This window comes from Cricetulus griseus, chromosome 7 (assembly GCF_003668045.3).
Source record: "Cricetulus griseus strain 17A/GY chromosome 7, alternate assembly CriGri-PICRH-1.0, whole genome shotgun sequence".
Classification (NCBI taxonomy): Eukaryota; Metazoa; Chordata; class Mammalia; order Rodentia; family Cricetidae; genus Cricetulus; species Cricetulus griseus.
The window spans coordinates 49,469,866-49,494,540 of NC_048600.1; the positions used below are offsets into that span (position 1 = coordinate 49,469,866).

The following is a 24,675-nucleotide window of genomic DNA, read 5'->3' on the forward strand; positions in this document are numbered from 1 at the left end:
GCCTCTGCAATACACAGCCCTAATTGAAAAGAAGTGATGGTGTTGGGTGTACAAGCATGTTTAGAATCAAATCTGTCTGCATCATAAGCCATCCTTCTGTGGTTTCTAACAACAGATCTGTGAGACAAGTAAAGCACATCTCCCTGCTAAGAGCTGTAGAAAAACTTGGTTATAGGGAATGGGATTTAACATATCACTTTAGGGGAGATGGACCTCTGAAGCCTTCTGCCTTGTTACAGAGCATACCCTTTCTGTCTGCAGTTCAGCCACACTAGCTTGGCTCCAGTGTCACAAGCTTGCCTGGCTTCTGTGGCTCCAAGGCTTCCCTTGGGGATGCTTTCCTTGCCTGCTTCCTTCCTGATGTTCTGCTTTACTACCTGTTTCCCTCGGGTGGCTCCTGTCTTAGCTCTGACACAAGGAGACAGGTCCCCCACTCTGCATCTCACCCTCCACCTCAACTAGACAGATATCCACTCTGCCCGATCCACAAACCTTCACCCAACTTTGAAATATCTTCACTTGCAGACTCATTTGGTTGATACTTGCTTCCTGTACTGAACTCCATGAGGGCAGAAACCTGTGCCTGTTCTCATCATTCTGGCAGTCCCGAATGGAGAACAGATTAGAAACCCAGGCAGTGTCTGTCCACTGAGGAAAATGCTTTCTTTGCCTGGCTCTTTCAGTCACTAGCTATTTGACATGGACATGTGTCTCACAGAAAGCTGAGAAAAACCCAGCTCTTGAGAAGACATGTGAAATTATGTCTGTGTGCACTTGACACAGAAAGCAGGCAGAATCAGTGCCCCACAGCAAAGACAAAACACCCAAGGGCACTGGTTCTGGAACCAGACTACCTCTAGTTGTAAATGGAACCATATCAACTAGATGTGAGATGTTGAGCAAGTGTGTCTCACCTCTGGGAGCCTCAAATATCCTCACCTACAACTTATGGTAATAGTACTATTCATGGCATAGGACCATTTTTAAGAATAAGTGAGTTGTGGGCTGAGGAGACGGATCAGTAGGTAAAAGGGCTTACTGCCCAAGCATGAGAATCTGAATTTGAATCCCTAGAACCCATCTAAAAAACAAAACCCATCTCAGCAATACTATGGGGAGATGGGAGGACAAAACAGAATCCCAGAAGCTAGCAGATGAGCCAGCCTGGTGTAAGCAACAGAAACATAACAAAGAGATCCATCTCAAACAAGGCAGAGGGCAGGGACCAACACCCAAAGTAGTCCTTGAGCCTCCACATGTATGTCATGCCATGAATTTACACATTTATATTCATAGTCCCCCCTCATAAAAACCCATTGTTCAGTGAACTGATAGGTCAATGCATGACACATGACATGTGTCACGAGCACTAACTGTTACCACCATGCTGTTTTCTCAGAATGAACCAGAGAAAGCAGTCTGTTGAGCAGAGCTCAGCAAGTAGCCCAGAACATGATAATATCACAGAGGTGAAGAATGTAGAATAGCCCCTAGGAAATGCAGAGTCCCCATGGAGTGAGGGTAGGCAAATCCAGCAATGGCTCCCTTGAAGCTGATACCATGAATATGCCATCCATAGTGGCTCCTGTTTCCCTTTGAGCTCTGCAGTACAGGAGCTCACCTGGTTTCATCCACTGGGAAGGAAGGACACTGGGCAAAGGGCCCCTGAGGGTACAGAAACTTAGGTGGCACCGTGGGTGGTCTAGCATGGCTCACTTCGATTAACATGGGAAAAAGAACTAAGAGGAAGTGTCCTTGAAAATCAATTCTCATTCATCCTAAACTGTCATGTTGGAGGATTTCCCCCAAATCAAGGGAAAAGAGGCATCAGCCAAGGAAACCTGCAGTTATGAGAAGTAAATGAGGAAGTCGGGCAGAGTTGAATGGCACACAAATGTTTTTCCCAGCTATAGGCTCCATCACTGAAGGCATTTGGATTAAACTTGAACCTCAATTCCTCACTTTGGCCCAAATAGACAAAAAGCAAATACTCTTACTTCTTCCACCTGGTTTGTAGTGGTTGCTAATACAGGTTTCTGACTTTGTCCTTCAAGATCTTTTTCAAATAACAGGAGGGTTTTAAAATTCAACGTTGAGTGCAATATTAGGCAGAAGGTAAATCAGAGCTGTCAGATAAGCAACCAGGATGGGGATGTGGTTTATGCAACAAGGGCCTGTAGAATATCAGAGGGCGCTGGCTCAACAGGGATATATTTAAAATGCTCTAAAATAAAGGATGGAGACACTATGGACTAGGAATGTTTTAGATACTTTTGACCTGCTTTCTCTGTAGTCTATTGAGGAGATATTTGGGAGAACAGAGAAAGAGGACAAAGAGTGATGCTGATCTTTAAATACACCGTGATTGCAATGGCGCTTAACAACGCTTCTAAAAGAAATGTTATTCCTTTATTCAAAAAAATTAGCACATTGGAATTTTTGTCTAAATAGACAAATGAGTGCATGGATTTGTATATTTTTATATACAAAGGCACACAAACTCCCAGAGAGAACACATTTGTAGCTACTTGATTAGAAACTCATTTGGAAGAAAAGAATTCTCGGTCAAGAAACACACTGCTGTATGATGGGAGGAAAGAGAGGGATTCGTTTGAGGGTTTTTTATATAATAGATGCTGGATACCACTTGGAAGAGACAGCAATTAGAAAGGGCATTTAAAATGCCATGGACCAACAGGTTAACTCCAGGTGTGGCAGTGCTGGTTGCTGTGAGGTCCCTGTTGGAAATGGGAGTTCAGGGAATGTCTACATATGGATGCAAAGGGTTCCTGTGTGCTCCCACCCAAGATGCTCATGCCATAGATGGCACTGCTCACCATTCCCGCAGGGGAGACTAACAATTGAACATGAGGATCTGGGGTCACCTGGAAGATGAGCAAGGAAAAGAAGATAGGGACTCTGGTGGAATCTGTCTGAGAAGGAAACTGGACAGGTTGCTGATCCCATGAAACTAACGCAGGACAGAAGGGGGCAGGACTACATGGCCCACTACATGCTGTCACAGACCCTGATATGTACAATGACAAAGGCAAGTTATGATGTCTTGGGTTTCAGAGTCTGGTAGACCCCCTGAGGACTTTATTTCTTTACAAATAAAGAAACCATCACTCTGTTCAAAGGGAGAAGAGTGAGTGTAGCTGTCCATCCTTCAAACTTCAGCTTGGAAAACCATCCTGGCAGCAGCACAGGAAGGTGCCTGGTCCTAGTTCCCTGAGACCTATGAAATCTTTGAGGCTGACACCCATGGTCAGGTCTCATTCCTTCTACTTCATGGCTCTGTGGTACTGTGCATAGCCCTGGATGTCCAGAATCCCATTGTATACGATAGATGCTTAGATGGATGAATGGAGACACAGAAACACAGGGCTTCTCAATGTCTGGTACCTAAGAGAACTCAGCAGCATTGGTGCTAATTAAAGATGGTGATGTGGAGAGGGGTATCCTTCAGGCTCAGCATTATATCAGGTTCTAGAAAGAGCAGAATGAAAAAAAATAACATTCCACTATGTGAAAGCCACTGGGCCTTTTCATGGAAACTTAAAGTCAGCTCAGCTTTTGTTTTATACTTTAATTCACTTCTGTTGTAAAGAATTCACCAGGGAAAGGGTCCAGATGGATTTTCCCTCACTGCAGTGACACTTGAGGTCATCTACACTGCTCTCAGGTCCACTGAATACTGTCTGGGCCAACTTTACAGATGTGGGAAAAGCATTGCACCCTGCAGGCCATCTGGCTGCAGGTCCCCTCATGCCCTACCCATGCCTTGCACCTCCATAGCCTGCCCTCTGCTTCTCCAGTCTATCCTGCTGCTTCTCCCTTGGGCTTTCACAAATGGCCTCAGCCCCCACTCTGAAACCCATCTCATATGTGCCCCTGAGAGTAAACTCTTAGGAATTCTTTAGGGCCCTAAGGTTTATTCTAGGTGTTGTGAGCCATGTGTCTTTTGGACACTTGAGGTATGGCTATCCAGAGATAAATGTAGTCTGAGCATACAAAAATCTACCCAAGAATAAATTCTTTTAAAACCTAAAGAATGTGTTATGCTGATTATCTATTAAAAGTCATACAACTTAGGAATATGAAGTAAAATAGAGACCATTCCTGGTTTATGAGATTAAGTTTAGGATATTCAACTTCACACAAGTACTAAATCAAAATGTATTTCATAGAACTTATCTTGAATTGTATTTTTATTTATCTTTTCTTTTTTTTTCAGTGTTGGACTTGAACCTGGGGCCTTTTGGATGCCAGGCAAGCCTACTACCTCTGAGCTACATCTGCAGCCCTGTATTTTGAATTCCAAATTTGGATCCTTTTTTTCCAGGCTAATGATATGCAGTCTGGTCCTCCATCTTGATGTCATGTGGATACAAAAAGCTGCACTCCTGCAGCCTCACCACTGGGGGAGGGGGAAGCCACCAACACTCCAGAGTGGTGGGTTACTAATCTGGGTGAGAGCTTGTGATGTATTTTCCACTTAGAATATTTATAGCTTATGCTGAGTTTATTGGGATATAACCCCATCATAAAGTACATCTGTGCAGTTAAAATTAATTCATTGCCCCTTTTAATTCTCTCCCTTTCGCTTTCTTTGTCTTTTAGGACATGGTCTCCTATAGCCCATGCTAGCCTTGAACTCCCTATGTAGCTGAAGATTAAATTAAACTCCTGAGCCTCCTGTCTCTATCTCCCAAGTGTTGGCATTATAGGCCAGTTAATGTAGGTACTACAATATTTAAAATAAGACACATAGCTCACATACTATTTCAACAGGATAGGTCTATAGAAAGAAAAGTTTTTGGCTCCTTCTTGGTGGGGTAATGTATGGCTCACTCACTCTGCAGGGTCCTCATAGACTCTCTGTGTGCCTCAAGTTTCTTCTCTACAGCTAACTCATCTTTACAAACATTAAAGAATTGCAACCAATATTTGACTTCACAGTGATATGGGTGAGTCTGTGAGGCCAGACCTGCGTTGTTAGTCTGTTTTCAGTTTTGACCTCAGTCATATGATCTTTAGAAGGTGCCTGTACTGGATTCCTGTTATTGATGTGGTAAGTCACAACCAACTGATGACTTCAGTCATTATCTCATATTCCTGGAGAATAGAGGTCTAAAATGGGTTTCATTGTACCAAAACACCAAGGTATGAACACACACGACTGAGTTAGGAAGTCCAAGGGAGAATCTATTTCCTTTCCCCTTCAGGCTCTTAGTGTCTTCTTCTATTCCTTGGGCCTTCCTCAAATTTCTCTGGTCTCATTCTATTGCCTCTCTCTTCATAGAAAAGGACGTTGGAATTGAATTGGACCCAAGACACTGTCACCACAAGAATCCTTGATTTGAATATACTTGTATCCTTTGTCATTTAAGGTATCATGGTCCACAACTTTTGTTATTCTGTCCACCACTGTTCTCAGTGTTCATAACCCCACTCCATATTTCTCCTGGGCAGCCTATCATCCAACTCTAAGAAGCATGTTAGCTTAGACTGCTTTCCTGGAACACTTGCCTTGTTGCATCTTCGCTTCAACCCTGAAGTGGACCACTCACTCTCTGATGTGCTTTATGAAACACATCATTTCCCTGCTGGTCTCTATAACTATATCATTTCACTTTAAACAACAATATTCTAAATTTCCCCATCTAGACAGGAGGTTCTTCCTTATCAGGTATGAATCATGCCTTATTTCCCCTCAACCCTCCCCCATTAGTCCACTTGGCTATGAAGGAGATGTATAAAGGGAACAGCCCAGTTGTTATCATGGGCTTGCCTGGAGTGGTCATCCCACCACACATGTGGTCAAGATGCCACCATCTTTATTTCCCATGATGACTGCTAACACATCAGCCTGACATTACAACAAGGGAATGTGGGAAGGTTAAATGCAAAGTCATTTTTGCAAAATGAGCATTACCCAATGCCCAGCAGAAATCCAGTGTTAGAATGCTATACCATTGGCATTTGTCAAGGAGCCCAAAAACCCTTAAATGGCTGGGCTCCTAACAATATATAGTCTTCCTTACCAAAAACTCCTCTCCCAGACCAGCATAGATGCAAGCATGAATATACACATGCCTAGACTCTTCCCAGAAGAATGACTGTTATTCTCTATAATCACACGGCTGCTACAGACTTTCCTAATAAGATGAAGATACTGATGCTGAGTCTCTTGATTGCTGATGACACTGAAGCCCAATTTCAAATTCTAACATGCACAATGATTTACTATGATTTACTTATTACTGGTATTCTCTGGAAAACAGTTGGCTATTCATGTTATTTGAAAATGTAAACTCTTTGGAAAACATTATTCATAAGAACATTAGACTTGGGGTCCAAAGACAAATTCTTCCACCTGCAGCTCATGGAACCATTTGTTGTTGACCTGGGGTGTGTACTTCTGCTTCTGCTGACCTGTCAAGAGCTACATGACCTAGAAGATCAGAGAGCCAAATTAGCTGATTTATTAGTTAGAGGTATACTGAAAATCCGGCTACCAAGGCTAACCCAAAACCTCTCATTTTTTTTCCTTAAAGAAACCTCAGAAGATGGTCAGCTCAGAGTTGTGAAATCTGAGAAGATAGAACTGGATGTCACCTCCATCCTCAGAATGGGACTTTTGTCCTCAAGGCATCAAGACAATTGCTGCCTCTCCAACCCTCATGTCATTTTCCAGAAAGAAACAAGGGCAAAATAATGATGTGCTGTGCTCTCCCATCTTTCCTCTCTCCCTTTCCTCCACCCCCTTCTCTCTTTGAAGAAATACTTTGCTGAATACACACAAACAAGTTTCTGCTGCTGTTTTATGGGACAGATCTGGGTCACATGACTACCATCTACTCCAAGACATTGTTAGCTGAGCAAATTGCAATAAAAAAAAAACCCTAAAAACAAAAACATTATCAGGATCTAGTCAGCTAGGAAGAGAAGAAGAGCTACTGCATGGGCAATCAGCAAAGGCTGCTATGGAGAGCTCAGCTATTCAGTGCGCTGCCCTTTAATGCCCATCATTAGCTGCGTAGTGGTCTCACTACATCAGTCCCTAATGAACTCAGAGCTTGGTCCTGGTGTGGATTATCAAGCTAATCTCATTAGTGTGCTAACACCAGAATCCCATGAAGCAATGGGCTAAGATGTCAATGAGGCAAGCACTCATCTTCCCTGCTTCAGATTTCTGCTCTTATTCCTGAAGGAAACAAAGAAGGACAAGGTAGCCATGACACTAATGAGTGGAAGCCTGGTATATGTGTGTATATGAGTATGTGTGCATGTACACACTCGGCACTCTCTCTCTCTCTCTCTCTCTCACACACACACACAAACATACACACACACACACCAGGAAGACCCCTTCAGATTGATGTACTTTAGTCTTCCTCAGAATTCTGACCAAGAGGTGAAGGGTGGCTCTCTTGGCAGTTTCCTTTGATTTTGTTTCCTACAGTAGCCATTATTTGTCCAAACAAGGGGTCATATAAGGAAGGCCAATCCAATGGGGCTCTCTGTGACCAGATCTTTAGCAGAGTGATATGGGAATACAGCATTCAGATGACAATGCCAGAGGCCACCTTTGTCTCCCTTTGACACCTAGGGTGGCCTGAACCTCTCTGTTCTTACAATTGTTCTTCATAAACTACTCACCATCCCAGCAAATACCATCACTGTGGGCAGTCACAATCAGTGGATCTTTTCTTGCAACCTCCAGATAGGTCTCTTAATTGTGCTAATTCATTCTGCAGGCATTTTGAGTAACAGAATCTGTGATGTGTCCAAGAAAGCCTTCCTGCCAGCATGCTTGGTTGTGCATGAGCCCCTTTCTCCTCTCTGAGACTGTTTCCTTACTGGTAAAAATAAGGGTTAGATCATATAAATTCCCTTTCCAGATATCCTCAGGGGTCTTCACTGGGAGTCAGAAAGCCATTTATAACAGGCTTTGTGCCCCCTGCTCACTTTAATTACAATATTTCTACTCTTTATCCCATTTACTTATTGAGCATGAGGTTTTTTTTTTTTTTTATTGGCCCTTAGCTAAAAATAAACGTTTGAAAAATGCTGGACAATCTGATCTCTAAAGGGCCCTTCCAGCTCTGGTGTTCTGTGATTCTAAGCAGGTGGAATATTTGGTAACAGTTTTTCATTCATCAGCATAATTGGAAGTACATGACTCCCTGCCAAAACATAATCTATATCTAAATAAAATCTTCTGTGTGCAACACAGGGCCGTGAAGGATGTTCACAGGAGAACAGGCTGTGTGGAGCCGCTTGCAACAAACAAAGCACAGTTCCTTGTTCTGTGACACCAGCAGAGCCTGGGTGAGGAGCTGGGAGCAGAGGCCCACCTTGGCTTCAGTGAGTCTCTGTTTGTAGAAATAAAGTATGAAAACTGGGAAGCCTTTCTTTCACTGGGAACATGCAATATTTTGAAAACATTCAATTAATCATCATTGATAGTCACACACTGGAAAATGCCTTGAAAGAACCAGGGTTTTTTTTTGCTTCTTTTGAAAAAAAGTAGAAAGATGTGGTAGTGATTGTCTTGCATTCTAGCCAGATAGCAAGTGGCTGGAGAGCTGCAGCCACTGGTTGTTGGTTGCTTCCTGCTAAAGCATTTTAGTAGTGCTTTGTTCCAGGCTCTTGTTTCTCTTCATACATGTCTACACCCTCTCTCCCCCCCTCCGTCCCCCCTCTCTCTGCCTTATTGCAAAGCAGTGGTGCTAGGGTTTCAACACACAATGTCTCACAAGGCTCCAATATTAAAGGCTTGGCTTCTAGCTGGTGTCAGTTATTTTCTGGAGGAGAACTAAACTTTAAGAGGCACAGCCTGGCAGAGAGAAAGAGGTCTGTGGCTGTATGCCATTGTAGGGTGGGGCGGGGCTATATTTTGTCACCCCCTGACTCATTTCCTTTCCAGCAGGAGATGAGGAGCCTCTGCCACACTCTCCTATGTGCCACGATGCTCACCGCAGCTCTGAATCCACAGGGCCATGGCTGGTGGACTGAAGTCAAACTAAGGAATGTTTTAAGTTGTCCTCTTGGCTATTGTGTTCATAGTTACAAAAAGCTAACCAACACAAATGGGAAGTGTGATAAAGATTTTGATAGCTCTTTCCTTATCCAAAGTAGCCAAACAAAGGACACTATAAGAAGATATTCACTAGGAGACATGTCACAATATCTGAAGAGTTTCCAATAACTACAGCTGGGAACAGTGCCATCATCTTAGAAGACAGAGCCAAGAGAGATTACACAGTACCCCAGGATGGCCCCAACAGCCAAAGGTTATCCTACTCCAAATGTTAGCAGTGTCTTTACTGTAGAATCTCTATGGGTTATAGGGCCTTCCCTACTTCATTCTTTTGGATTACTGCCTGAACCCCATTCTTTGGGCCTTAGTGGTGTACACTGAACTGAGCTTTGGTGACAAAAGAGCCAACACAGCCTGATTAGGTTCCATCTTATTGGACCAGAGTAAGAATAGGAATAAGAATTCTGACATGTGTGTGCAGGCCTCCACACAACTACATTCACTCTAGTCTTTGCTCTTATGACCTTCACAGGCACATTGTGAGATGGTATTAGTTTCTTTACTTAGGACAAGGGATGCTAACTTCTCTTGCTTGAGGCTAGCTTGTACAAGACTAGGCAAGGCCCCAATCAGAGCTGGGGCAGTCTGTTCTGGGCTTTGGTCCTTTGCTCTGCTTTAGACTCTGTGAGCCGACTTGTGAAGTCCCTATCATCAAGTATATAGACTTAGCTGGGGTCTGATGTTGCCAACAAGCACAGAAACCAGACTGGTAATCTATCTACTGTACTGTGCTCCCCCTCCTAGCATAGAATAGCCCTTACTCTAAAAGTTATCCAGACCATCTTATGGGAGAGTTCTGAGCAAATGGGAAACAAAGTCCAGAATGGTCATAGAGGTCAAAGCCAAGAGGCAAATCCCCTAATAAATGCCTCTATTGCAGAGAGCCAATAGCTAAGCCCAGAGCAGAACAATTATTCACAAGAGAGTCAAGGAAAAAGTCAAATGTCAGAGATGGAATTCCTCACTCTTCATTGACTCATCCATCCAACTTTTATCCAGAATTTGACCCATAAGCAAATTAATGTCTCCTATGCTCATAGAATGGAAACTATACTCTGAGACTTCCAGTTGTCTGAGCTCAAGAAAGCAACTTCTCATTTCTAGTTTTCTGATCAGTAAGAGAAAGGAGGGTGGTCCTAAAGGATGCAATATAAAGTTTCTGTAGGATCTCTTTAGTCCACACCTCACTCAGAATGTCAATAAATGCCCCTCTGCTTCCATCTCTCCCTTCACCATTAGCCAGCCACAAGCCATTGCTGTGGCTCACTGTGACAAGAGGCAGCTTCTGGAGTTATTCCCTGGAGAATCCATTTTCCCAACCTTGAGGTTCCAACATATTTAAGGATCACATCACACAAGAGGCAGGATGTAGAATAGTGACTGCCAATCAGCAGCAAGCATTTCTATGACGCATGCAGACAGTTCCCACAGTAGCCCTGCTGCCTCCTCCCTCTTACAAATTCCTGTTTGACTGCATAGGTCTTCAGGGACATCAAACAGAAGCAGATTCACATATGCTGGGAAGGACAGGGTTGGGGCTGGTCTTCAGGAAGCCACGGAAAGCATGTAGATACATCTTTCTGGCATGGGCACCTACTCACCAAGCTTATACCACATATCACGGATGGAGAAGCCAATGAGCCGTCTCATGTCCCCGTACCTAGAAGAAGCAAAAATGCCTGCTTCAAACCCCATCCCAGTGCATTTCATGAGGCCCTGCCCCCTCAGAATATCCAAGAATGCAACCTACTTGTTCAGGATTTTGTTGTACTTGGCGTGTGTGAACTGCTCCAGCTGCAGAGAGTCCTGGGTGATAAAAGCCACTGCCAGATGAAAATAGTTGTTCCACAGCTGTAAGAGAAAGAGGAGAGCAGTCATGGAGAGGGTCTGAAGGAGGAGAAGCATATTAAACACTGTGTAACGTGAATAATTTATAAAGATAGCAGACGACAGAGGCAAGACTAGTTTAATTGTGTGCTCTGCAATTTTCTAACTGGCACAGACTCTGAAATTAACATCCTGGCTGAAGCAAGGACAATGGATGGCTTTCTCCAGGCACTGGCCAGCCTTCCCCTCTCTGACAATGTGCTTGGTCGAGGAGAATTTTAGAACTGGTGGTGCTTTTGTTGTTTTGGTTTTTGAAAGACAAATAACTCACCAAGACTGGTGGGCTGCTTCCTGCCCTGAAATTACAGGTGTGTGAAAGATAAGGCTACTGGGGGAAGTCAGAGCTTCCTGGGCATTCTCCCTGATTAACCTGACAACCTTAGGAGCCAGCCTGTAATCCATTCTGTCTTAAAGCACTTCACATTTCTGTACCCTCTGTTCAATGACTTAAAGCTTGGTTCTGGGATCATCATCAACATCACACCTCCAGGGGGTGGGGAGTGAGGCCCAGAGACACAGCTACCAAAAAAACACTTGGTGGAGGTGATTTGGGGGCTTTCTAAGGCTAGAACTCCCTCTCTACCATACCAGCTTGTATGTCCTCAGCTGCTGAGGTATATGATCTGCTGCTGACTGTGAAGGAGACTGGTAGAATCTGCTCCCCCATCTGGTGGGGAGACAGAGCAGAACAAACATTCAATATATACATATGGAAAGTATTCAGAAGGATGAACATGGAGGTGACAATATTGATATGGGCCACAGACCAGAAAGATGAAGGCCCAAATTGGGTGTTGTTGAGCCTTGACAAACTCATCTGCAAAATCAGGGTGACCCAGTACTCACTGCAGAGGGCTGCAGTTAAGGCAGCGTGAGATGATTTGTTTACAGGGCATGAACCACTAAGAGCTTGTAAGTACCTGTTGGTCTCATTGTTGTTTTCTTTTCATTATCCAAGTGGATCCTTTTGTACCAAAGCAGAGCCTAGCAACTTGGATGCTCAAGGGAAAGTGTTTTAAGATGCCTGACTTGCTAAGTCTTTGTATACTGTGTAGCAAAAGGACAGACCCAGCAGCAACAGAGACTGCCCTGCAGTGGAATTGGTCACCTTCCATTCAAGCAGGTCTGTCACAGGCTGCAAATAGCCACCACTGCCAAGGTCATGACTGCTAAAAGCCATACCTTCCATGGTCCTAGAGGTCTAATTTCAGAAAATAGCTGGCCCCGGGGCACCATTTTCCATGAGCTACACTGCTTTATATCAAAGCAGGAAACTCTAAGAATCAGATGTGTCACATGACCACATACAGCTATATCACTAGTGGGCATAAGGAGAATTTAGTTATTTTTTCCTTAACCAAAAATTCATAGAAGTAACATGCAAATGTTTTTAAATAGTTGAATAAGAGCAAACGTTTCAATAACAAAACATCATTTTTTCTATCCTGTCTTGAACCATAGCCTAATTCTGCAGAAGAAAATTGAAGTAATGACTTGGTATCCTCTCAGAGAACTTTTGTGTCTAAATAAATACACATGTGGGCATCCTTCAAAAAGAGACCTGCTGTTCTTTGCTTTTCTCTTTACCTGTCTATATAGTCTTTCTTCAGTAGCAATACAGATTTGCTTCATTGGCTTTATTGCTGCCTAGTATTCTTACTATAAGTGTTATTTCACCTTAAAACCATTCCCTATGTATAGACATGGCCTTAGTCCTATTTCTCTTTCTCCAGCAGTAGCAGTGTATGAACCCCCTCTTTGAAACCTCTGTGTGCATGAGTATCTCTCTCTGTGGTAAGAATTCCTAGAGCTGGAATCACAGAGCTGTAGGACAGAGACAGGTATCACTGTTTGCTTTTTGTTTCTGTGGATACTGTTAGGACACTTTCCAGGGCTACAATCTAATTACCATTTCCACCGTCAGGAGCATGCTACACTACCTGTCTGAGTCTTGGTTCCTTCACCTGGAAAATGAGGATAATGGGCCCCAAAGGGTGTAGTTATAAGGACTAAATGAGGAAATCCTGCCTAGCAAACTCCCATGTACTCTTGCAATATAGGTCTAGACATCAATTCATACAAAAGCCTTCCCCAGTATTGCATACTAAAGCAGATCTTCTGGCATCCATCCTCATTACACCCTGTTCACGGCATTCATGACATATTTTAAACCAAGGAATTTACTTTCTATCTTCACTACTGAATGTAAAGCTCATAGAGACAAAGATTTCATTTTCTTGATCACCTTGATAGACATGATGTTTAGCTGTATGCCTGACCTAGCATGTATCAAAGCAGTATTTGTTTGTGGAATGAGTTCATAGTGAATAGCCACACTTTATATGTATTCTTATCACCTCCCCGCAAAGAGCTGGAGACATGGCTCAGTGGTTAAGGGCACTAGCTGTTCTTGTGGAGGATCTGGGTTCAGTTCTAAGTATCCACATGGCAATATGCAACTGGCTCCAGGGGATCTGGTGCCCTCTTCTGGTTTCTGTGGGTACCACACACACATATACACATAACCCCCACATAGACACATCCATACACATAATTGAAAAAATCAAATCAAATCCCTCTGAGAAGTGACAAAATTAGTGTTTTTCTCCTCACTTAGATATCAAAAAACTGAGGTCCACAGGGAAGAAAATTGCTCCATTCTACTGGTGAATGTGGCATTGGGAGCCAAGTTGATCTCACTCCTGAGCTCTGTTGCTTATAAAGCTTTGAATTAAATTGCCACATCATCACGTTGCAAATTTGCTGGTTCCAAGGGGAAGTTTATATACATGTGTACCTGAGCATTTTTCAATTCTTTGTGGTAAAAGTCTCTAGCCTAGTTACTTTAAGATACACATTGTTACTGACTGCATAGACTTCCTACGGTAAAGGACACCAAATTATATTCCTCCATCATGGCCTCTCATAATTATCATTCTACTTGCTACTTCAACAAAATTAACTTTCATAGAATCTATATGCAAACGAACTCACAAAGTATGTGTCTTTCTGCACTTGGCTTATTTCACTTAACATAATGTTCTTGGGGTCTATTTAAGCTAAGGCAAAAGACAGGGTTTTATTTTGTATGGCTGAATAGTATTCCACTGTGTATAAGACATTTCCTTTATGCATTGCTCTGTTGATGGACATCCAGATTGATGCCATGCTCACAGCGTGGCAATGGGCTTAGGAATGAATAATGTCCCCTTGGCACTGATTTCCTTTTGAGTCTATGCTTAGTAGTGGAATTGCAGAACTCCATGATGAAGTAGCCTGGACCCTCGGCACAAGTCCCTGCAAGGTTAATTCATACCTTCTTCTGGTCTCTGTGACCTTACAAACAGCCATGAGCAGCAAGTCCCAGCATCCAGAGGGCACCACTGATCTTAGCTCCCAGCAGAAATCATAATTTCTATAATACCCAGGCTTTGGCACCTATGGAGTGGTACACATGGAACTGTTGGCTTTTTGCCCTTTGAATTGCAAAACCACCATTCAGAGGAGAGGTTAGAGCTAATCTCCTTTCCCCTGCCCCTGCTTTCTACAGAGGCGTTTCCTGCTGGTATCACATGCATAATACATGAGCCCACAAGAAGGATCCCAGGGTGTTCCAGGCAGGGTACAGAAAACAAATCCATCCTCACATGGGGGAGGAAAAGATGGGAGGATAAAGAAAAAGAGAAGATTGAAAAATGACCCAGTTTGGGGGGTACTTTTCACAAAATATCTGTGGAAGTCTCATTAGAAAAGAATATTTGATTCTGTGTTCCTGGCTCTTTTCCATGGTTTACAGAATTCTGTGGGTGTGACAGCCTCGGGCTATGTTGTGTGATCAAAAAGCTGCTTCCCTGCTGGCTTGCCTGTCAAGAACTGACCTGAGTTGCTAGCCCTGATACTTTTAAGGTCACTACAATCACCACCAGCATCACTGCTGCCACTGCCTCCCCCCGCCCGCCACCACTGCCATTGCCATCTTGATCATCACCATGATTACCATCATCACCACCGATGTCACCATCATCACCACCATCATCAAAATGATGCTAACAAGGCAACATTTATTAAATGGCTCTTATGTTGCCAGCACCATTCTAAATGTCTTACATGAATCAATTCACCTAAAACTTAGAGCTGTCCAAAGAGATAGCCACTAATGGCATCTTCATTTAACATTGAAGAAACAAAGGCACAGAACTGTGAAGTATTTTACCCCAAACCATGAGATTCATAAGTTTATGTAAGTTTAACGTTTGCACATATGGGATGTCCATTTCCTAGGTATCTTTCCTATGTAAATTTTCTTTCAGGAAAGTTGTATGAACCCTAAAAGAATGGCACAGAGGACTGGAGCACATCCCATTGTGGGAAAGTACCTGTCTAAGACCATGGAGGAGAGTGGTAGTCAGACCAGCAGGTCCTGAGGCTGGAATTGCTGACACCAGGGGAAAGTGACAAACCAGCTGGCTTTTTTAATGGTCACACACTACCACTCTGGCCCCCAGCTATGTTGTTCCAAGCTGTCCCTCCAAATACAATGGCAATATCCACTTCTCTGAACAGGCTTGCAAGTGGAGCCTGTAGGCATCTGTGCTACATTTTAAGGGAAAAGAAACCTTTCTCTTGGTTTTAAACAGCCAGAGTGATATGTTTCATTGCCCTGTGAAAGATTATCCAGAGAGAAACCCTCACCAAGACTGTAGTGACACTCTTAATCTAGAGTATGCCCATGGTTTCACATGGAAGCCTACAACAGCAGGTTCTAGTCCCAAATACATCGAGGCGTTGACTTCAGGCTCTCTGTGTATGGTCTCACTCCTGCAACTTCTGAGAGGAAGCTAGCTGGCAACAGTATCAAACTTGCAGCAGGGCTTGATGGCCCTTAGAGTGATTTCTTATGAGCTGCCATATAAACTAAGGGAAAATGGCAGCTGCTTTTCTAATCATGAACATCAGTCACTTCAGTTCCCTGATCTGACTGCAAGGTCATGGGAGAGAGCAAGAAGCTTGTTCGAAAAGGACCTTTATCCTTTCAGCCCAGCAAAGAAATCTCAACCCATCTTCCCAGCTGGGTGCACGGCACAGGTCTCTGCCCAGGTGTCACCTCCCCCAGGAGACACACTGTGCACCAGACACAGAGCACAGAGTGGCTGTGAACATAAGTCTTTTATTCTGTGTAGTCATGTTTTACCGGAAAGAGAAAAGAAAACATGCATGGGAACAGAGGAGCAAGAGTGATTGATGATTTCAAATGCCCGTCAGTGCCACAAAGAAGCATCGATTGAGAGGCCCAGATATGACCTCATGACTGCAGGGTCACTGGACAAACCTCAGACAGGAGCCAGGCAGGAGAGACTCTGTAAGGAGCAACTCTTCCAATAGCAGCTGACTGGTAAGCTTTCCCAGCATGCTCCTGGGCTGGGAAGGCCTCCTGAAGTGGGAGGGCAGTTGATGTTTTTTTGCAGATGCATCCCTCAGGTGGGATGACATCCTTGCCTGAGCCACTGAGTTCAAGAGGCCAGTGTGATGGAAACACAACATCTCAGATGAGCAGGCAGGAAACAGCATGGTCCTGAGTTACTGCACCAGGTGATTTCCCTTCCCTTAGTCTCTGCTACCAGAGGCTCCAAGGTTGAAGACTTCCCTGGAGTGATTTTTGGGGGGTGGGGTTTTTTCTCTCTTACTCCTGCAGCCATGCATGGGCAGCAGTACAGACATTCCCATCAGGTGTTGAAGAGCATGTTCTTTGTGGGCCCCAGCAGGGACATCACTCTACTTTACCCTAGGGACATTCTTATCATCCTGTGAATGTCTCAGAGGCCCTGAGTCTTGGCTGAGCATGCACACCACAATGGCTTTGGGAAGAATTGGAATTCACAGAGATGTACTTGCAAGCTTTACTGTAAACCAGACTTCAGTGTCTGTGACTGGCTGCTTCTAGGCGCCAGTGAACAAAGCAGTAAGAAAACGTTACATTTTTTCAAAGGTGGCACTGCTGGACAGTGAGTAAATGAGAGCCTCTATTGTAGGAGGTCACATTTGCATATGTGTCCCAGGCAGGGCACCAGAACTTCTCCTCTCCCCTCCCATTCCCTTCTGCACCTCTCCGGAGACATCTGCAAGGCTTCTGAGTGCTTGTGAGTGGATGATGGTGTGGCCAGCCCCATGGTGCCAGGTTGGCCCTGAGCACCTCCAGCATCTCCCACTCACCTGGAACTCAAAGCTTGTGTGTTCTAGAAACTTCTGGTTCATGGTTTCTGCAAACTTGTTGATAGCTCTCAGGAAGACCCTGGAAGAGAAAACAATGTTCCTGGATCATCCAAGCCTCCTTTCTCTCTCTTCTTCACAACAGACTATAATGGTCTCACCTTCTCCCAGAGAAGCGTTGGTTTTCAGATGGGGACTAGTGTAGGTCACCACAGGGCCTGCGGTTACCTTGGTAGAATTCAAGGACTGTCTTATTTGACTTTTTAGGAATTTGTGTTGTCTTACATTCAAACATCATTTCAAAGGTCTCCTTAGAATTACCTATATGAGTGATACTTCAAGGGTGTCATTTTGATAAATGGTATCACACAATGAATGTGGTTTCATAGCTTGCCTGTTCTACTTAACAATAAATCCTGTGCTCCTTTCACACCAGTGAGTGCAGCCACATGCCATTGTTTTTAATCACCAAAGAGCATTCCACTCTTTGGCTGCATCACAATTTATTTAATCAGTTTCTTATTGATGGGCCATTTTGTGGTTTCTCAGATGTTTTTTCCATAATAGACAATGTTCCCGTAATCACTCTTCCATGCACCTTACACCTCCTTTAAGCACCTCATTTCTAGTCCTGCTTCCAAGACCCAGTGCTAGTAAAGTATCATCCACATTTCCCATTTCGGTACCTGCTATCAAACAGACCCTCCAGGTCTCTCTGATCACCTTGTTCCCTTCCTCCTTCCCCACTGACTGTTCCTAAGCCTCTCTCCTCTCCCTATGCCATTCTCAGGGACACCTGGTCCTTCAGGACAGCCTCATTGCTGACCTCCATGGTTCTCCACTGCCCATTGTAGGGGATACTGTAGCCACGCCTGCTTAGGGGCTGGCTACAGCAACCCCTACAATTCCCCCTGTCACCCTGACCACGCCCCTGCAGGCATGGTCAGGCATACGTGTAGCCAGCCCCTAAGCAGACTTGGCTGCAGCATCCCCTATAGCCCATGGACAACTAATTCCTCTAAATTAAAATTATGCTTTCCTCGTGTATACTTGAGGGTGTCCTGTCCAACCTCTGGACTTTGTGATGTGATTTTTGTCATCTATAAATGTGCTGGGACACATTTGTTGCTATCCTAGGACATATGAAGACCATAGCTGCAGGCAGAAATCACCCAGAATGCACTACTTCTGAAAACCTTTGATCATTCTCCTGTGCATAGGTCACTGCCCACTTTCTCACTCTCTGAACACTTTCTGTGCTCTCCTTACCATACGTGACATCTTATCTGTCTCCATGTAGCCAAACTTCTGTCCTAGGTCATGAGCCGCTCACAAGGCAGGGCTCCTTGCAGTTTCATTTGCAGCACTCTATGTCATTCTGGAGGATGCATTTGAATGGCTCAGTGTCTGTTTCTTCTATCAGGTCACACTTTAGGGCTTAGGAACATCTCATGCTCATGTGCTTGATTCCCAATTTGGATCTTCATCCCAGGCCTCTCTTGAGCTCCAGCTTGTATCCAAGCTCTCTGCTTTTGACACCAAAGCTAAGTCTACAGACCTCCTGTCCCCACTCCCACTTCTCTTGGTAGTTTTTCCATGTAAGTGAAGAACACAGTCCCCTCCCCCTACTTGTACTTGCTCCCAGAAGAGGAAAGAGACCCAGTTCTGATAACACTGGCTTTGTCTTTGTCTCCTACCCAACATTCACCTGTCTGGACACATCCTCAGAATTGCTTTCAGAATAGATCTAGAGCCACCTACTTCATTCACCCCACTGCTACAGACGGGGACAAAGCCATAATCATTACTCTTCTGGAGTTTTATAGCTGCCTTCCAACTGAGATGTGGCCAAGGCTCCTTTGTGTGCCTATGCTTGTGATTTTGCCTTCTTTTCTTGGTCCTGCAGATTGAACTCACACATGTATGCACACTAGGCCAAACTCTACCACCTTGGTCCCACCATTCTTGAGGAGCAGCAAGCAATCAATATCTCCTTGTCTTCTGAATAGTTGGTCCTGGGGAATACCTGCAGTCTGCCTGAGGCACCAGAGGAAGCTGCTACAGGAAGTGCTGCTGAGTACGGGTAATAATTGGAGATCCATTCTGCTTGGAAGCCACTAAGAGACCACACACAAATAAGGAGACAAATAAGCTGGGCTATTATCACCACTCTCACTGCTCTCAGTGGTTAGAAGTTGTTTCTGGATCACTCATTCCAAGGTGCCAGTACATTCACACTCACCCCTCCTCAGATATACTGAGCACCCTGAAGCCAGAGAAATCCCAGGAAATAAAAGAGGATACACTCAGGACATATGGGGCTGTGCATAAAAACTGATGCTATATTTTGGCTGGGTTGAACATGATGGGTATTCAAGTATTTGCCTTGTGAGGGCCCTCCTGTCAATTAGGCTATGGCAGCAGTTCATTAAATACTTACCATGTTGTTTGGTAGGGGAAAAATGGGCAGCATATTCTGGTTTTGGGATCACAGAATTTGGAGCATATACACACCCCTACATGTTATTTCTGACTTTGCTACTTTCTGGCTCTATGGATTTGGGACATGTGACTATCCTTCTGAAGTCTCAGGTTCCTCCCTGCTACACAGTCTTGAGGGAGCCATTCCCTGGAGTTGCTGCATGGTATGATGGGTAAGTACCCAGTGAGTACCAATCACAGTATCCAACCCAGAGCCCGTAACTGCCCAGTAGTCAGAAGGGTTTTGAATCCTTCTGGTTGCGCAATTCTCCTTCTCAAACTAGACTCCAACAGTTGAAAAGACAACAGCAAACAAGGAATATCCAGCAACCAGGTTTGAGCCAGGTAGGACCACACAACAACAGAAATAGAAAATCCCACAAAATCCAACACCCTGTCAGGCTGTCAAAGAGCAGGATTTCTTTGGTTTTGCATTTTTCCCATTTGCTAAGATGCCTTTGAAACAATATTTATATTTTCTCCTTAAAGATTAGCTATCTGATTCTCTAGATGGAAGTGCATTGAGTGGCTGTCATATTGTGTACAAACATCTCAGGAGCTGATATGTGATACTCAAATGAAGGCTTTTAAATTCTTGGTAGCAACAAAGCTATCGGTAACTCCAGATAGACATTATTTAGGTTGTCAGTTTAAACCTGTCTGGGCTGTCCAGAGGCTGGGCTACTGACTGGAAACTGATCACTCATGTGCTGGTGGTGGCGAGAGTCAGGTGTATCCCTTCCTCCTAGCTTCTCCTATAACTGAACGTAAGAATCCCACTTAACTCTTGTGTTGTGTTTGAGATAGGAAGTGTAAGGCTTTTTTTATTCTTTAAAAAATTGTTCTCAAGTGGGTAGAAATAAAAACACACTCAATTCTCTGTTGTCCTTAGCAATGAACATAAGTTGTTTAAACAAAGTTCATTTTCAAATCTCCACTGAATATACCTCTCATCCATGGTGTGTTAGCAGGCTACATTGTATCCAGAATGTCAGCTCTGCGCCAGGCTCTGTGCATGGAACTACTGCAAGGGCAGTAGCAAGCTTTGCCTGGTCAACTTCCCATCCTTCTGAACTACTACCTTGACCTCCCCCGAATCTCACTGGCATCAAAGATAAGAGGAAGCAAGTGTGAAGACCCAGTAGGATGCAGTGTAGGAGCTGAGAGTCCAGTGCTTCTGCTCTAGGAGGGCAAAGGTCTGTCATTGTTCTCCTGGGTCTTGGCTTGCTGACGGCACCTCCAGCAATGGGGGACTCTGAGGCTTGAAGTACTCTGATGAGACAGCACAGCACCACCCCACTATAATAAGTTGCATGACATGAATAAAAACAGAAGAGAGTGGGGATCCTCTTCTGAAGAGTGATCATCCAGGAGAGCAGAGGACTTCTGTGACTCCCACTCTCCTTTGCCTTATCATAGGGTATAGCCGATTCTATTGGTGAAAACTTAAGGATGGATATAATAGATATATACCTAGGGAGTGGAGCTTGTATGCATTTTTCCAGAACCTTTAAGCTGTTCCTATCACAACACCTCCAGGTCATGCACCAAGAGGTTAAAGCAGTGTTTTTCAACCTTCCTAATGCTGCGACCCTTTAATACAATTCCTCATGTTATGGAGACCCCCAACCAAAAATTACTTCGTTGCTACTTCATAACTGTAATTTTGCTACTATTATGAATATTAATGTAAATATCTTATATGCAGCCCCAAAGGGATTGCAACTGACAGGTTGAGAACCACTGGGTTAGAGAGAGGCAGCATAGCCCAGCTTCTCAGGGCACAGTTTACCTATGATGCCTTCAGCACTTCCCTGGGAGTCTAGCAGCCTCACCAAATCTGGGATCTTAGAGCCGATTGCACTTCAAGAGTAATTTTGTTGTGTAGGTTAAAGGAACCATGGACCAGCAAGATGGTTTAGCATTTTAAGATGCTCGTCACTAAGCCTGCCAAACTGAGTTAGGTCCCTAGAACCTGTATGGTGGGAGGAGAAAATGGATTCCTGCAAGTTGTGCTTTGTCCTCCATCTTCTTACACATGTGCCATGGCATATGGTCACTGGCACTCAAATATATGTGCACACACGTATTCTCTCTCTCTCTCTCTCTCTCTCTCTCTCTCTCTCTCTCTCTCTCTCTCTCTCTCTCACACACACACACACACACACACACATTAAAAGAAAACATGGAACAAATCAGCCTGTATACCTCTACGCTGTCTCATGAGAGTCACTGCAGGACTTGGGTACATTTCTGTGGTCAAACTTATGATTTCTCTTACTAGAAGGAAGCCTTCAGAACCAGAGCCTGAATGGATCTGTGCCCTCCCTAGAGCCTTAGACACTCAATAAATGTTGATTGACTGCTTTAAGAGAAGCCATAGAAATGTGTTTAAATCCTAACCCCCCTTGGAGATGCAAGCAGGGAAAGAGAGGTTTCCTAGCATAATTGTGTTAATTTACAACATTATGAAGAATTTGATCATTTAAAACGTAAACCTGTCATGTAAATCAGATCATACTGAATGCTGCATCTTACCAAAAAGAAAAATGTTCTACCAGAAAGTGTTTCTTACAGTTGACATGTCATCACCTTTGTATACACAAACATTACACAAACAGCTCGTGGCTGTGGGAGAAATTCAGAGTTGGAAAACTCCCTCCACCCACCAGCAAACAGAAGCACAGGTGACAGACAACTGATACATAAATGCAAGCACAAATCAGAGGTAGTAATAGATTGATTACAGTGACATCGATAATAGAGAGAGATAGAGATGAAGGAAAGAAGAAAGGATTAGAAGGAGGAAAATAAAGAAAGCAAGTTAATTAGTTATAATGTTCAGGTTAACTTAGTGGTACACTCATTATGTAAGTGCATTGTTTCTTTCTGGGGAAGAGAAAATGGTATTTTAGGTGAATGCCCCACTAGGCTAAATCATGGTACAGGTTCTGTTTGTGTGTATTCTGCAAACTGATTGCATGATCTTGGCAGTCTACCCTTCAGGGCTGCTGTCCAGATGTCTGTTCAAAGCTATTCAGATAAATGTCCCTGGTACACAAGGTGAAGAAGCCTGGGTTCAGAACTTGGCTCAGGTCGAATGTCTCCTCTCTTTCTTACTGGCATTGTAGTGTTGCTCAAGTCAGCTTTGTCGCTGATGAAATGCAGATGAGGTCCTGCCTCATGAGGTTGTTGTGAGACTTGCAGGAGCTAATGCATGCAAAGCATTTGTAACAGGGGGCTGATCTAGGTGCTAAATAAGTATCAGCTATGAAATAGCACACAACATGCAGATATCATGAGCAACCCTCAAGAGCTCCATAAATGGAGACATCCTTGTAGCCAGATTATGAAAGAAATCTATAGACTAAACTGTTCTAAGGCAAGAACACAAGAATAGCCATTGTTATGGAGAGGTGACTTCAGCAACCCAAGATCAAGTTGGCATCACTAAGTGATGCCAACACCCCACTTACTGAGGTCTGACTTGTTATCGGGTGTAGCAGAACAACTCCATCCTCCCCAAAAGAGAAACATAAAACCCTGTGAAATGGACCATGGTTAACCGCTCTCCGCAGATTAGGAAGCTGACACCCGAGAGGTTGAATGAATTTTGAGAAAGGGAGGGAAGCTGTGTAGCTCTGGAATCCCAGGCCTTGAGAGGTTGAGGCAGGAGGACCAGGAATTCAAAATCATCTTTAACTGTGTAGTGAGTTCAAGGGCAACCTGTGCAATATGAAATCCATGCCATACCCTCAAGCCTGAGTTTATAAGACACTGAAATGTAAAGGCACACATTTCACCGATCAGAGCCATAGCTGTTTTGTTTAGGAGGCAACTCCAATTTCTTTGGTTCCTTAGCATCCACTCTAATTTTTTAGTTATGGAGACAGAAGATAAAGGGACCAGCCCCCCATTTCGGCAGCCATGACAGTAACATGTGCTTGCTATGACCTTGCCTTAGTCACTAGAGGTTAGGTGCCTGCCTCGAGACAAGGAACCAATCAGAAGTTAGCTGGTGGTACTATGCTTTATGACTCTGGGTGTACTTTACGGACAAGCACACAACAATGATGCACAGAGCATAGCAACCACCCTGGGAGGCTATAACAACCCTCCAATTGGCCAATCAACACAGGGCAAACCCTCCAAGCCTGGAGGCACACCAATCCTGAGCTTGTGCATACCCCTAGACACTCGCCTTACCCTGCCCTACAAGATCGCTCGGCAGCCGGTTCAAGGGGTCTTTGCTAGCCATCTGCCATGGTGGGTGGGTGAAAGACCGAAGCTAATATGGGGTTAGCTCGTTAAAAAACAATAAAACCTCATTCAGTTTGCATCAAGCTCTTGAATCTGCCTGATGATTGGGGTGACCTCGGTCGTGGCCTGGGACCCCCCCGGATACCTGAGTTTTTCTGGGGGTCTAACAAAGGATTATTTAAATTGTCAACTTGACACAATGTAGAACTATTGTGGAAAGAGAGACTCGATGAGGGGCTATTTATTTCAAGTTGGCTTGTGGGTGGATCTCTGAGGAATTTTCTTAATTGGGTTGAGGTGAGAAGATCCATCCTGAATGTGAGTGGCCTCATTCTCTGGACTGGGTGTTCTAGACTGCCTGAGAGAAGGGGAGAGCCAGCCAGGCACAGGCATACACACATTTATTTCCTATCTGCTATTGACTAGTTGTGGCAACCTGCTTAGAGTTCCTGCCTTGACTTCCCCCACAGTAACAGACAGGAAACTGGAAATGTAAGCCTCATATAAATTCTTTCTCCTCTAAAGTTGCTTTGTGTCAGGGTATTTAATCACAGCAACTGGAATGAAACTGGGACAAATAACATCTCCACAGCCTGTCCTAACACCTGCTCACACAGATCACCAAGTACTTCTCCCAGAATGCCTGGTACACAGCTCCAATGGGGAAACTTGCCTGGTGAACTCCACCCCTGGCCTCTTACTAGCTCAAGTTGTCTACTCCCTTTTCTGCC

The 24,675-nt window shown here is 44.1% G+C and overlaps 1 protein-coding gene across 1 annotated transcript in view; it reads right to left on the minus strand.

The window, feature by feature from the left end:
- Dock2 (dedicator of cytokinesis 2) overlaps positions 1-24,675 on the minus strand; it is a 377,575-nt gene that overhangs the window by 54,669 nt on the left and 298,231 nt on the right. Inside the window, exons 30-32 of the mRNA XM_035448098.1 lie at positions 17,207-17,285; positions 10,860-10,960; positions 10,711-10,769 (exon numbers count right to left, since the gene is read on the minus strand). Of these exons, the coding sequence (XP_035303989.1) occupies positions 10,711-10,769; positions 10,860-10,960; positions 17,207-17,285 (239 nt within the window). The remainder of the gene's footprint in view (positions 1-10,710; positions 10,770-10,859; positions 10,961-17,206; positions 17,286-24,675) is intronic.